Here is a 16,594-nt window from a genome sequence, read left to right on the forward strand (position 1 = left end):
GGGAACCCACAAGACATTTAAGAACTCTGAGCATTTCAAACACATAGCATACAAGGCCACGGGAAGGTATACTAGAAAATAAGATTAGGTTAGATGGAGGTTTGTACAGCAGCACACACATGATGGCCCAAAGGGCTTATTTCCATGCTGTAAAACCCCTATAAGTCAATGTTTCCGATGTGGAACAGACTGCTCGACGATACAATGGAGACAGACAGCATTGTGACTTTCCAAAGGGAATTGGATACTCATGAAAAAATGCAGCATTATGGGAAAGCATGGTAAAGGGTAAACTGACTAAGTTACACTTGTACAGAGCCAGTATAGGCAGGATGGGCTGAATGCTCTCTTGCTGTATTGTCATTCTGTGAGAGCAATGTGTACTTCTGATCAACAAAAAAAATTCAAGCCTGTTTCCCCAAAAATGATCAGTGCCCAGCCTCTGTGGTAAGGGAGAGCTGGTGTCTGGGGTGGGGGGTGGGGGAGGAGAACCCCTGACAGTGCCCACAGCGGGAGCCAAGGGGACAGCATCTGCTCTGGGCATGCGTGTGGCTGCAGTCCGAGGATCCGGGAGAAATCCGGAGACATTAGAAAAATGGGAAGTGAGTGAGAGAGACAGAGAGACATGATGTGTTCAAAATGGAAGAACAGTCATCGCATTGCAAAATAAAACCTGAAATAATAAGCAAGGCCGAGGTTGACAGCAACAAACCATGGGCAATGAGGCGAGTGTGGAGTCTGGGGGAACGGGGCTAGTAGGAGCACAGCTCCAGCTTCCTGCAGGAACCGACCCCGACCTGAGCCGCTTAAGTCCGGACCAGAGGAGGCAGATCACCGCGCTCTTAGCCAGCGCCCAGGGGCCGGCACACAGGCACGTTCACTGACCAGTGGGCAGAGGCCGACGGGACGAATGGTCACGGCCCAACGGGACAGACGGGGACGGGCCGAGTGGTCACTACCCAGCGGGGAAGGGGACGTGCCGAGTGGTCCCTGCCCAGCAGAAAAGGGGACGGGCTGGGGACTGTGGGTGTGGGCTGGTGGGGATGTGGGGTGGGGGAGCTGGGGGGTGTGGGGTGGGTGGGATGGGGCTGGGGGTGTGAGGTGGGGGAGCTGGGGGGTGTGGGGTGGATGGAGGAGCTGGGGGGTGTGGGGTGTTGGGTGAGGGGGTGTTGGGGGGGCTGGGGGGAGAGGGGAGTTGGGGGGGTGGGATGGGGAGGTGGGGGCTGTGGGATGGGGGAGGTTGGGGGTGTGGGATGGGGAGCTGGGGGTGTGGGATGGGGGAGCTGGGGGTGTGGGGTGGGGGGGCTGGAGGGTGTGGGGGGTCTGTGGGAGCTGGGGCTGGGGGTGTGGTCTTGTGGGGTGGGGCTGGGGTATGGGGTGGGGGTTGGGGGAGCTGGGGATGTGGGGCTGGGGGCGCTGAGGCTGGGGGGGGTGGGGTGGGGCTGGGGGCGCTGAGGCTGGGGGGGGTGGGGTGGGGCAGGCGGTAATGGGGGCTGTTGTAATGTGAGAGGATCCCGGGGATCAGGTGCCTGCTCCCTGTCCCCCTCTGGGTCACTGGTTACTGAACCACCGTCAGCTCGTGCTCTTTGGGAGCTGGGAGGGGGAGGGGGAGGGGGAGCTGGGTTGGGGTGAGTTGGCAACAGCCCCTTGGCTGTAACACAGCGTGACACCCCCCCACACAAACTCACCCCCATGGATCAGACTGACTCCCTCCCCCCGCTCCACCCCCTCCAGGCCGGCTGTGTCACTGGGAGGAGGGAGTGAGGGAGGGAGTGTGGGAGAGAGTGAGGGGGAGGGAGGAGTGTGAGGGGGGTGAGGGAGTGGGTGAGTGAGGGGGAGGGAGTGAGTGAGAGGGAGTGTGAGAGTGAGGGAGTGAGTGAATGGGGGAAGGGAGTGAGGGGGGAGGGGGTGAGGGAGTGAGGAGGGAGGGAGTGTGGGGGTTGGGCAGCAGCTGCTGGTTGTTGCTGTGGTTGGAGCCGAGAGCAGGTTCTCCTCCCAGTGTCTCCCCCGCCCCTCGCCCGCCCTCGTCACCGTGAGCGGGGCCGGGACTGAGACCGGGGCTGTGCTCGTGTCCGACGTCGTGTCCGGGGCTGTGCTCGTGCCCGGGGCTGAGACCGGGTCCGGGGATCTCCGGGCGCTGACTCGGGCAGTGTGCAGTGTTCGGTCCTGTGCTGTGACGGTAATATCCTACATTGCAGTCTGTAATCGTCAGGGAGACTTGGGGGGGGGGGGGGGGGGGGGAGACAGGGAAGGGTGAGGGAGGGGGGTGTGAGGGAGGGGGAGGGAGGGAGGGAGTGTGAGATGTACTTCTGTATCGGGGGACACTGCCTCTTACTTGCCCTGGGGCTGTATCCTTGTATGTATCTGGCTGGGGTGGGGAGCTCTGTGTCCCCGTGTGTGTCTGGGCTGGGGTGGGGAGCTCTGTGTCCCCGTGTGTGTCTGGGCTGGGGTGGGGAGCTCTGTGTCGCGGTGTGTGTCTAGGCTGGGGCTGGGGCTGGGGCTGGGGTGGGGAGCTCTGTGTCCCGGTGTGTGTCTGGGCTGGGGCTGGGGGTGGGGCTGGGGTGGGGAGCTCTGTGTCCCGGTGTGTGTCTGGGCTGGGGCTGGGGCTGGGGTGGGGAGATCTGTGTCCCGGTGTGTGTCTGGGCTGGGGCTGGGGTGGGGAGCTCTGTGTCCCGGTGTGTGTCTGGGCTGGGGCTGGGGTGGGGAGCTCTGTGTCCCGGTGTGTGTCTGGGCTGGGGCTGGGGCTGGGGCTGGGGTGGGGAGCTCTGTGTCCCGGTGTGTGTCTGGGCTGGGGCTGGGGCTGGGGTGGGGAGCTCTGTGTCCCGGTGTGTGTCTGGGCTGGGGCTGGGGTGGGGAGCTCTGTGTCCCGGTGTGTGTCTGGGCTGGGGCTGGGGCTGGGGCTGGGGTGGGGAGCTCTGTGTCCCGGTGTGTGTCTGGGCTGGGGCTGGGGCTGGGGCTGGGGTGGGGAGCTCTGTGTCCCGGTGTGTGTCTGGGCTGGGGCTGGGGTGGGGAGCTCTGTGTCCCGGTGTGTGTCTGGGCTGGGGCTGGGGCTGGGGTGGGGAGCTCTGTGTCCCGGTGTGTGTCTGGGCTGGGGCTGGGGCTGGGGCTGGGGTGGGGAGCTCTGTGTCCCGGTGTGTGTCTGGGCTGGGGCTGGGGCTGGGGCTGGGGTGGGGAGATCTGTGTCCCGGTGTGTGTCTGGGCTGGGGCTGGGGTGGGGAGCTCTGTGTCCCGGTGTGTGTCTGGGCTGGGGCTGGGCTGGGGAGCTCTGTGTCCCGGTGTGTGTCTGGGCTGGGGCTGGGGCTGGGGCTGGGGTGGGGAGCTCTGTGTCCCGGTGTGTGTCTGGGCTGGGGCTGGGGCTGGGGCTGGGGTGGGGAGCTCTGTGTCCCGGTGTGTGTCTGGGCTGGGGCTGGGGTGGGGGTGATTCCGGGGAGATTGCCTCTCGCTTCGGTCACTGTATTTTTTTCCTTGTGGCAGAAAGCCGGAGGCCGGTGCTGCTGCTGAAGCCGATCAGCCGGCGGCACCACCCGATGGGATCCCAGAGAGAGCTCTGAGGCGGAGGAGTGTGTCCACTAGCTCCCTGCCGGACCCCAGGCCGGACACTGAGCTCTGGGCACAAGGCACTCAGGCCAAGATGATGCCCAGTTTCCTGTCGGAGGGGAACCCTCTCAGCGCCGTCTCCTCGGTCGTTAATAAATTCAGCCTCTTCGATTCGAAACCCGAGAGCGACGAGGCGGCCCGAAAGCAGAAGGCAGCCCGAGGAGCGGAGCCTGCAGCCCGGGGGCCTGTGAAATCGAGCTCGCAACAGTTTGTGAAGCGGGAGGAGAGGGAGGCCGCCGGGCGGCAGCAGCAGCAGCAGCAATATTCAGTACCACGGATAGCTCCGGTGCCGAAGAAAACCCTGTGCCCCATCTGTAACACCGCGGAAATAGTGGGCAGCCCGGGCACAGGCCAGTGTAACCAGTGCACACAGTGCCAGCTGCTGGTGTGTGCACAGTGTGGCTTCAACCCCAACCCACACCTGAGTCAGGTAAGGCCCGGGAACACCGATCTGCTCCCATCCCCTCCCGTACTGCCTGCTGCCAAAGGGACACACTGCCCATAGCAAAACGATCAGCGAGTGCGTGCACACACACCCTCATACACCGACACACACACACACACACACCCTCATACACCGACACACACACACACACACCCTCATACACCGACACACACACACACCCTCATACACCGACACACACACACACCCTCATACACCGACACACACACACACACACACCCTCATACACCGACACACACACACACCCTCATACACCGACACACACACACACACACACACACACACACCCTCATACACCGACACACACACACACACACCCTCATACACCGACACACACACACACACACACCCTCATACACCGACACACACACACACCCTCATACACCGACACACACACACACACACACACACACACCCTCATACACCGACACACACACACACACACACCCTCATACACCGACACACACACACACCCTCATACACCGACACACACACACACACACACACCCTCATACACCGACACACACACACACACACACACACACACCCTCATACACCGACACACACACACACACACACCCTCATACACCGACACACCCTCATACACCGACACACACACACACACACACACACACTCATACACCAACACACACACACACACACACACCCTCATACACCGACACACACACACACCCTCATACACCGACACACACACACACACACCCTCATACACCGACACACACACACACACACCCCCTCATACACCGACACACACACACACCCTCATACACCGACACACACACACACACACACACACACACCCCCTCATACACCGACACACACACACACCCTCATACACCGACACACACACACACCCTCATACACCAACACACACACACACACACCCTCATACACCGACACACACACACACACACCCTCATACACCGACACACACACACACCCTCATACACTGACACACACACACACACACCCTCATACACCGACACACACACACACACACACACACCCTCATACACCGACACACACACACACACACACCCTCATACACCGACACACACACACACCCTCATACACCGACACACACACACACACACCCTCATACACCGACACACACACACACACACACACCCTCATACACCAACACACACACACACACACACACCCTCATACACCGACACACACACACACACACACACACACACCCTCATACACCGACACACACACACACCCTCATACACCGGCACACACACACACCCTCATACACCGACACACACACACACCCTCATATACCAACACACACACACACCCTCATACACCGACACACACACACACACACCCTCATATACCAACACACACACACACCCTCATACACCGACACACACACACACCCTTATACACCGACACACACACACACACACACCCTCATACACCGACACACACACACACACACACCCTCATATACCAACACACACACACACCCTCATACACCGACACACACACACACACACACACACCCTCATACACCGACACACACACACACCCTCATACACCGGCACACACACACACCCTCATACACTGACACACACACACACACACACCCTCATATACCAACACACACACACCCCCTCATACACCGACACACACACACACCCTCATACACCGACACACACACCCTCATACACCGACACACACACACACACACCCTCATATACCAACACACACACGCACCCTCATACACCGACACACACACACACCCTCATATACCAACACACACACACCCTCATACACTGACATACACACACCCTTATACACTGACACACACACACACACACAAACACCCACATACACCAACACACACACACCGACACACACACACCCTCATACACTGACACACAGAGACTCTCATACCCCGACACACACACACAAACACCCTCATACACCGACACACACACCCTCATACACTGACACACACACACACTCTCATACACCAACACACACCCTCATACACCGACACACATTCACACACACACCTTCATACACAAACCCACGCACATACACACACTCTCATACACCAACACAAACCCTCAAAAACTGACACACACACCCTCATACACCGACACACACACACACCCTCATACACCGACACACACACACCCTCATGCACCGACACACACACCCTCATACACCAACAATACACACCCCCTCATACACTGACACACACACCCTCATACACTGACACACACATACACCCTCATACACTGACACACACACACCCTCATATACCGACACACACACACCCTCATACACCGACACACACACATACACACCCTCATATGCGGACACACACACACCCTCATACACTGACACACAGACCAGCCCACTCTCTCTCTCTCTCACTGGCTCTGACCACCAACCGCTGTTCAAAGCTAAAATGGCGAGAGTTTTTTTCCCGAGCAATGGGAGGGTAAGATGTAGCCTCCGAGCTCACCGCCACATCCACGTTTGAGCCAAAGCGTTTACCCTAAACCGAGCGCCGTGGCGGGGAATGTGTGTGTATCTTTGTGTGTGTGTGTGTAAGGGGGATGGGGTGTTCATGGATGTGAACCCGATAGAGGAGACCCTCTGAGCGACAGTGCCTGTTCCTCGGCTCCGGCTCCGGCTCGGATCCGATCCGGAATGCCCCAAAGCCCCAGGCAGACGGACAGAGTGGGACACTCTCCCCCTGTCTGGAGCTTTATGTGACCCATAGGTCACTCGCTTCACCTGGTCTGAGGCACCCTGACCAAACCTCTCGGTTTGTATCAGGCAAAAAGGGGAGCTGGAAAATAATATGAACCCGTTCAAATCCCAGCAAACTGATCTCCATCATCTTCATTTAAGAAAAACTAGTCATGTAACTTGGTTTTACTGACCAGTACTGGCTGATTCTGATCCAGTTGTAAATCTCCTATTTACATTTCAACCCCCCTGCATTGTGTCTTCAGCCAAGTGAGGGGAAGATTCATTGCGGTATTCCACCCTATTGTTGAGTCAGGCTGGGCTTTTTTCGAACCCCTCACTGCGTCAGGTAACACGCTTTTACACTCGGACAGATTTAATTCCAATATAGACTGACAGGATGCATAGTTGGATAATCTGAGAACGTTTTATGAATTGTAGATTTTCTGCTAGGGGTTTGAATGTCAGAGATTGGCCGACCCGATGCCTAACACTGGGGAAGGTATGACAGAATCAAGGGAACCACATTCCCTGCTCAGATCTGTACAGGGAAATATGTCACTGACTCAAGTATGTGCAATCCCTATTCCCAGTTCCGACTCTCGAGTTATATAGAGTACAAAATATTCTGCAAAATCTGGCACAGATCTTTGGTTGCTCAGGGAATGGAGGGATATGGGAATGAAATCCAAGACCAGCTGTGATCATATTGAATAGTGGAGCAGGACAGTAGTTGAATAGTTTCCTGTTGCTATTTCTTGTTTTCTCATTTTGCTCCTCCTTTCCTTAATATCTTGGTGGTCAATCAGATGCTGCCAGATACCTCCCTGGTGGATATTATTTAGGTCTTATCTTTGATTGTAAATTTTGATGGACTATAATATTTTGAGTTTAATCTGGTCCTGTGCAAAGCTAATGACCACACTCTCACATTCCAACAGGAAGTATTCAATAGTAATCAGGAACAGGAAGCCTGGCTGATTGATTACTCAGCTGCTGTTCAGTTAATGGTGGTCAGTTTAGGCCAATAAGACCATGACCAGTCCTGGAGCATGAGCTCAAGCTGCCCTGCTATTCATGAACTTTGAGAGGCAGCAGGGAGCCTCACGATGAACTTACCAGTAGCATCACTTGCCAGGCTGTTAATATGCACTTCTTACCATTGTGGCTGCAAGTATACAACTACTTCTGTAAGTTTAGCTAATGCTAAACTAACCTTCATTTCCACTAATACCAAGAGTTGGACCCTTTCTATATCTCCCAGGCACCATTTCCTCGAACCCATTCTATCCTGAATTTTAGTGTTACAACTCAGGCCTTGTCTTTTTCTTTATTATGAGGCTTATTTAAGATGTTGCAATTGATAAGTAGATACAACAATGACCGAGCCATATAGGCTTCAATACCAGTGATATTATTCAATATTATGAAATATTCAATGTATGCAATGTCACTTGAAAACAAACATTTCTGTGATGAAAAGTCTCCATTATAAGGAGAGAGTGGATAGACTGAATTTGTTTTATTTTTGGAGTGAAGGAGGCTGAGGACAGATTTAGTTGAGGAATACAAATTATGAGAGGGTTAGACAGAGTAAGTCATGAGAATCTCTTCCACATGGCAGACATGTGTAAGACCAGAGAGCATAAAGTTAAGGTGAGAGGAGCAAGTGGCTTTGACAAGATATAAGGAAACATTTTGTCACCCAGAGGGTGATAGAAATATGGGACGTGTTGGCTGAGATGATGGTGGAAGCATGTACCTCCACAACACTTAAGAAGCATCTGGATGATTATTTAAAATGGCAGAGAATAGTAGATTATGGATCAAAAACCGGTAAATGGGCTTCGTGTAGTTTTGTGTTTCTTGATTGGCATAAGCGTGTTGAGCTGAAGGACTTGTTTTTGTGTTGTATAACTCTATAACTCCACCATAATGGAACAGGGAAAAAAAACACAGCTGCTATATTTGAGACCAGAAGACCATAAGAAATAGGAATGAAAGTAAGGCTATTCGGCCCATTGAGTCCACTCCGCCATTCAATCACGGCTGATGGGCATTTCAACACCACTTGTCCACACTCTCCCCAAATCCCTTAATTCCTTGCAAGATTAAGAACTTATCAATTTCTGCCTTGAAGACATTTAACGTCCCGGCCTCCACTGCACTCTGTAGCAGTGAATTCCTCAGGGCCCACCACTCTCTGGCTGATGAAATGTCTCCTCATTTCCATTTTAAATTGAACCCCTCTAATTCTAAGGCTGTGCCCATGAGTCCTGGTATCCTCGCCTGACGGAAAAGATTTTCCAACATCCAACCTTTCTAAACCATGCATTATCTTGTAAGTTTCTATTAGATCTTCACTCAACCCTCTGAACTCTAATGAATACAGACCCAGGATCCTCAGCCATGGATAGAGCTCTTAAAGATAGTGGAGTCAAGGGGTATGGAGATAAGGCTGGAACAGGATACTGATTAGGAATGATCAGCCATGATCATATTGAATGGCGGTGCAGGCTCGAAGGGCTGAATGGCCTACTCCTGCACCTATTGTCTATTGTCTATTGTCTATTGTCTATAGTACGTTAGGCCTACCATTCCAGGGATCATCCATGTAAATCTCCGCTGGACACGCTCCAGTGCCAGTATGTCCTTCCTGAGGTGTGGGGCCCAAAACTGGACACAGTATTCTAAATGGGGCCTAACCAGAGCTTTACAAAGCCTCAGTAGCACATCACTGCTTTTACATTCCACCCAACTTGAAATAATGACAAGTTGGTGAAGTAAAGACTGGCAATTTTAATTGTTTTCCAATCTTAAACCTATAACCACTTTTAAACCAGAAATTGATCCAACCCCCCTTTGAATAGCTTGGAGATATGTTAAACTCAGTAGCTAATAGCAAAGCTTTCCTTGCAGTTTGGTAGAGTTAATTCCTTCTTACTTTATGGTTGTAGCATGTGTTCTGATACTTTACAAGGTCCTTCTTGTAATTCCCAGTGATATTGTTTCTTCATTAATTAAAATAATCCTCACTTTCTTAATCATGATACATTGCATGCTCTTGGGCTTTATTTAACTGTATCATTTCTTTTACATTTTCACTTTTATGTATATACATTGATCATTGCCGAATGATCAGTGACATTCCCTGATATTAATGTGCTAAGTCCAGTTACTGCTGGTGATAAAGAGACATCACAGTAAGTCTGTATTATCTCTGTTTGTTTTCTGGATCTGTTTATTTAACATCATAATTGCTGGCTAATATCATAAAGTTTTCAATTTTTAGACTTTTGCAAACCTGAATTTTTTCCCAGTTGATATACCAATATGCTAATTTGTTCTAAAATGAGAGATTATGGTGAGGACTTCATAAGCAACCTTCAGTAATGTTGTCCTGCATTTAAAACTGTAGATTTGGCCTGTAATTTTCTCCAATCTGCTGTTAGTATGTGCATGAGATGTAGGGATAGAACTGTGTTCCACTGTTTCAGGGTGCTGCAATATTTGATAATTGTGACATGTTACTTTGCATTTTTGGTTCTCAATGTTATTCCGAATGCATCTGCCAAATGACTTAATCTTTGCAATTCTTTGAATATTGCTGTTCTCTGAACTGGTTCTGTAAAGTGTAACATCACAATAATCTGCAAATTTACACCTAATCACCCCCTGCAAGTTGATACCTAAGTGACTGTGTTGCAGCAATAGTCCCAGCGACATGTGATAATAGTCATATCTAACCGATATCATTGCTTCCCACACAAGCTCATTTGCCCCAACATCTGACAATGTTGGCAATGTTATAACAAAAGTTTAGTGAATGAAGAGGCCACTCACTGCTGTAAAGACACAACTGCTGTCATTGATCATCACTCTGTGATAATCACATAATTGGTTACTTTATGGATGTAGGTTTGCTTGCTGAGCTGGAAGGTTCATTTGCAGACATTTCGTCACCATACTAGGTAACATCTTCAGTGGGCCTCAGGCAAAGCACTGCTGATAAGTCCTGCTTTCTGTTTATATGTTTGGGTTTCTTTAGGTTGGTGATGTCCTAGAAGCATGGCATTCCAACCGGAACTCTATCAACAAACACATCAAGTTAGACCTCATCTACCACCCCCTGAGAAAAAGAACAGGAAGTAACTTCACCACAGGAAATGACATCACCACATGAAATGACATCAACAACCCAAAGAAACCCAAACATGTAAATAGAAAGCAGGATTTATCAGCAGTGCTTCGCCTGAGGCCCACTGAAGATGTTACCGAGTACAGTGACGAAACGTCTGGAAATGAACCTTCCAGCTCAGCGAGCAAACCTACATCCAGAATCTCAACCTATAAATCTTCTGAAAATGGATTACTTTATCATCATATTTTTTCATCCAGATAGTTTTTACTCCAATAACAATTCTTTACTGATGCCCTTATCAACATTCAAGCCGAGAATTTAATTTTAAAACAAAATTTTCAAACCTGAATATTTGCTGTAATATTGTGTTTACCAAAGGCATGTAGGCATTGGAAAGTGGACTAGGATCACTCTGTAACATCAAATGTTGACATGAAGTGCTTACATCAGGAGTAATATGGCTTTGATAGAAGTTGTCTTTTATGAAAAAAAGTACAAGATACTCGGCAACTTAAAGAGCATCTAAGGAGAGAGAAATAAAGTTATTATTTCATGTTGTTGACCATTCAACTGAACAGACCAGATTTCCAAGATATGCAGTATTCTACCCTGGTTGCGTTTCCTGTATGCTGCTCCAGAGACTTGCTTTTCAGTGTGAGGATGACACTGATTGAATACTGGGAAAAATTGTGCTCTTCTCATTTAAGGAAGAATGTAAATACAGTGGAGGTGGTTTAGAAGAGGTTGACTAGATAGATGCCTGGAATGAGTGGAATGTCTTATGAGGAAAGGTTATTCAGACTGGCCTTCCCTCCCCTGAAGTTTAGAAGAGTAAGAGGTGATTTGAGTGTAATATTTCAGAGCCTGAATGGGCTTGATAAGGTGAATGTAGAAAGAATGTTTCCTCTTGCAGATCAGTTCAGAACTAGAGAACACCTTTGTAAAGTTAGGGATATTTCCTTTTGGACAGAGGTGCGTAGAAATTTTTAAATCTTAGATGGTTGTGTGACTTTGGAGCTCTGCCTGCAAAGGGAATAAAGTTGGGGGATCATTGAATATTTTTAAGGTAGAGGTAGGTAAATTCTTGCTAGATGGGAAATCAGAGGGTATTGGGGTGGATGGAAATGTGAAATTTGAACCACAAACACGGGCAGCACAGTGGCATAGTGGTTAGCACTGCTGCCTCACAGCGCCAGAGACCCGGGTTCAATTCCCGCCTCAGGCGACTGACTGTGTGGAGTTTGCACATTCTCCCCGTGTCTGCGTGGGTTTCCTCCGGGTGCTCCGGTTTCCTCCCACAGTCCAAAAATGTGCAGGTTAGGTGAATTGGCTATGCTAAATTGCCCATAGTGTTAAGTGTAGGGGAATGGGTCTGGGTGGGTTGCACTTCGGCAGGTCGGTGTGGACTTGTTGGGCCGAAGGGCCCGTTTCCACACTGTAATTAATCTAAAGTAATCTGAAAAAAAGATCTTGTTGAATTGCAGAGCTGGTTTGAGTAGCTAAATAGCCTATTTCTGCTTGTAATACACATGCTTGTATGATTTGTGCACCAGTCAAAATAAGACTTCTCCCAGTGTTTATCAAACTACTTTTCCCTCTATACACTTCAGTATGCATTTCCATTTTCCACACCAACAATGAGATTACCAGGTCAGTAAATGTGGATCTGTATTTACTGGGGACACAATAATAGAATAAATTATTGTCAAGTGAACTTTTACATGAAAAATGCAGTAATAAGTTTTTTAAGTCGCCTGCCATGGTGTCTACACCAATGACAGAAGTCATATGTAATAATTTTAAAAAGTAGAATTAAGATAAAGTTCATCACAATTCAGTTTAACAGCTCTTGGACTGTGATGAACTTTGTCTTAATTCTACTTTTTTTTCTTATTATGCATGACTTCAGTCATTGATGTAGGTACCATGGTGGAAGTGGCCATCTTACTTCATGCAGGACACTTTCAATCAAGAGATTTAATAGTCAGTCTGCACTGGCTTAAACCTATATCCCAGAAGCTGATAGATAGCTAATTCTATTCTCTTCCCACCAAGAAGCTCTTTGTGATGTAAATCATACAAAAATTAATGCAATTGACAGACAATTAAGTAGTATTCAGCATTTGCCATAAATATAATCTATAATCTTATCTCAAATTTTATAATGACTGTAAGGATGTGTGTAGAGTGGAGGTGGCCTGTATTGTTTGAAGAATTGGGAAATACCTAGGAACATAGCAGCAAGAAAAGGCCATTTATTTCATTAAGCCTGCACCTCCATTCTAGAACATGACTGATTCGCTATCTCAATGCTATGTCCCCATGTTATCCCCATTTCCCTTGATGTCATTCATAACTAGAAACCCAAAACATCTCTATTTTGAATTTACTCAATGATTGAACATCCATTACTTTCTTGGGTCGAGAATTCCAAAGATTCATCATTCTCTGAGTGAAGAAATGCCTCTTTATCTCAGTTCTAAATTGCTTGTCTTTTGTTCTGAAACCATCCCCTCCACTTATAAACCCAAATGTCAGGGAACATATTCTTTCTGCATCTTCTTTGTCTACTCTCAGTATTTTGTATGTTTCTTTGAGATTGCCTCTCATTCTTCTGAATTTTAGAGCATACTGGCACATAATCTCTCCTTATCAGACAGTCTCACTGTCCCAGGAATCATTCTAATGAATCCCTGTATAATTTCAGTTACATCATAGAGAACATAGAACAATACAGCGCAGTACAGGCCCTTTGGCCCTCGATGTTGCGCCGATCCAAGCCCACCTAAACTACACTAGCCCACTATCCTCCACTAGCCCACTATCCTCCATATGCCAATCCAATGCCCGTTTAAATGCCTATAAAGAGGGAGAGTCCACCACTGCTACTGGCAGGGCATTCCATGAACTCACGACTCGCTGAGTAAAGAATCTACCCCTAACATCTGTCCTATACCTACCACCCCTTAATTTAAAGCTATGCCCCCTCGTAATAGCTGACTCCATACGTGGAAAAAGGTTCTCATGGTCAACCCTATCTAACCCCCTAATCATCTTGTACACCTCTATCAAGTCACCCCTAAACCTTCTTTTCTCCAATGAAAACAGCCCCAAGTGCCTCAGCCTTTCCTCATACGATCTTCCTACCATACCAGGTAACATCCTGGTAAACCTCCTCTGCACCCGTTCCAGTGCCTCCACATCCTTCCTATAGTATGGCGACCAAAACTGCACACAATACTCCAGATGCCGCCGCACCAAAGTCTTATACAACCGCAACATGACCTCAGGACTCCGGAACTCAATTCCTCTACCAATAAAAGCCAGAACGCCATATGCCTTCTTCACCACACTATTTAGAGATCTGTGTACAGATCACACTGTAAATTTTTGCTATAAATTCTGTCTGTTAGGATTGAGCCCTCCACTACCACCTGATGAAGAAGCGACGCTCCAAAAGCTAGTGTGCTTCCAATCAAACCTGGTGTGCTTCCAATTAAACCTGTTGGACTATAACCTGGTGTTGTGTGATTTTTAACTTCGTACATCCCAGTCCAACACCGGCATCTCCAAATCATGTCTAATGAATCCCTGCTGCATTCGCTTTATAGAATGTGTATACTTCCTCAGGCAAGGAGACTTAGAATTGCACTTAATACTCCAGGTGCAATCTTGTCAATATTCTGTATAATTCAAGCGAGATTTGTTTTGCTCCTGTACTCAAATCCTTTGCCATAAAGGCTAACATGCCATTTGCCCTTCGAATTGCATGCTGCACTTGCATGCTAACTTCAAGCAACTAAGAATAAGGTAACCAAGGTCCCTTTGGATATCAACACTTTCTAACCTCTCACAATTTAAGAAATTCTCTGCACCTTCATTCCCCCTATGAAAGTGAATAAACTCATATTTATCCACATTGTCTTCCATTTGCTAAATTCATGCCCACCCACTCAGCCTGTCTAAACCCCCTTGAAGCCTCTTTGCATCCTCCTCACAACTCATATTCTGACCATGTTTTATATATTGTAGTGTTGGAAATATTATAACTGATCCCCACATTCAAATTATTGATATTGATTGTGGATAGCTGAGGCCAGACACTGATCCTTAAGGTACCAGTTGGTGGTAGCCTGCCAACCTCAGAATAATCCATTTATCTCTGCTTTCTGCCCGTTACCAAATCCTCAGTCCTGGCAGGGTACTATTAACAATTCCATGCACTGTAATTTCATTTACTCAAAGTGCAGCAGTTTGAAATTACACTTTTGTACAATATGTACAGTATTAAGGAGAGGAACTGAGCAGAGCAGCTCACTTCTTCAGAGGTAGCAGGGTGAATATTCCAACTCCTCCTGAGTAGGCTGAACAGTGAGAGGAGCAGATATTTGGCAGACATATATCTGCTTATAAGTTTATGATCATGAAGTAATGTTTGACAATGACCACAGTGGTGGGTAAGTTGTTGGAGAGAATCCTGAGGGACAGATGTACATGTGTTTGGAAAGGCAAGGACTGATTAGGGATAGTCAACATGGCTTTGTGCGTGGGAAATCATGTTTCACAAACTTGATTGAGTTTTTTGAAGAAGTAATAAAGAGGATTGATGAGGGCAGAGCAGTAGATGTGACCTATATGCACTTCAGTAAGGCGTTTGACAAGATTCCCCATGGGAGACTGATTAACAAGGTTAGATCTCATGGAATAAAGGGAGAACTAGCCATTTGGATGCAGAACTGGCTCAAAAGGTAGAAGACAGAGGGTGGTGATGGAGGATTGTTTTTCAGACTGGAGGCCTGTGACCAGTGGAGTGCCACAAAGATCGGTGCTGGGTCCTCTACTTTTTGTCATTTACGTAAATGATTTGGATGCGAGGTACAGTTAATAAGTTACCCAATACCTAGCATGAGCAAAACCAATGTAGTGTACAAACTCCCATGCAAGGACTGCACAAAACACTACATAGGACAAACAGGAAGACAGCTAACGATCCGCATCCATGAACACCAACTAGCCATGAAACAACATGACCAGCTATCTTTAGTAGCCACACACGCAGATGACAAGCAGCATGAATTCGACTGGGACAACACTAGTATTATAGGACAAGTCAAACAGAGAACAGCCAGGGAATTCCTAGAGGCATGGCACTCATCCACAGATTCTATCAATAAGCACATCGACCTGGACCCAATATACCGACCACTGCAGCAGACAGCTGGAACTGACAACCGGAAGAGGCAGATTCAAACCACTATAAATGCCGGAGGAAAGATCACAGAAGCGCTTCACAGGAGGCTCCCAAGCACTGAGTATGTCACCTGGACAGGGGACGAAATGTCTGCAACACAAATTCCCAGCTCGGCGAACAGAACCACAACAATGAGCACCCGAGCTACAAATCTTCTGACAGACTTTGAATAGGAAGGGTTTGGAGGGATATGGGCCGGGTGCTGGCAGGTGGGACTAGATTGGGTTGGGATATCTGGTCGGCATGGACGGGTTGGACCGAAGGGTCTGTTTCCATGCTGTACATCTCTATGACTCTATGACCAAAGAATGAAGGGGATCTTATGTGACTGAAAGGGGAGTCTGCCGGTTCATAATCTGCAGCATCAATATTTGTATGGAACGCTGAAGGAACTAAAGTGTAT

General features: G+C 48.7%; 1 protein-coding gene across 12 annotated transcripts in view; it reads left to right on the forward strand.

The window, feature by feature from the left end:
- The first annotated feature begins 573 nt into the window (after nucleotides 1-573).
- pcloa (piccolo presynaptic cytomatrix protein a) overlaps nucleotides 574-16,594 on the forward strand; it is a 603,113-nt gene continuing 587,092 nt past the window's right edge. For 11 of the 12 annotated variants that reach the window (XR_011955333.1, XM_072563105.1, XM_072563109.1 and 8 more), the window contains exons 1-2: nucleotides 574-875; nucleotides 3,479-4,027. Coding sequence is in view for 11 of the 12 variants with exons in the window: in XM_072563105.1 (XP_072419206.1) it covers nucleotides 714-875; nucleotides 3,479-4,027 (711 nt within the window). In the remaining variant the exon portion in view is untranslated. Of the gene's footprint in view, nucleotides 876-2,012; nucleotides 2,180-3,474; nucleotides 4,028-16,594 lie in introns of those variants that run through there. The other variant, XM_072563112.1, reaches the window with a different exon arrangement.

The sequence above is a fragment of the Chiloscyllium punctatum genome, chromosome 44 (assembly GCF_047496795.1).
Source record: "Chiloscyllium punctatum isolate Juve2018m chromosome 44, sChiPun1.3, whole genome shotgun sequence".
Classification (NCBI taxonomy): domain Eukaryota; kingdom Metazoa; phylum Chordata; class Chondrichthyes; order Orectolobiformes; family Hemiscylliidae; genus Chiloscyllium; species Chiloscyllium punctatum.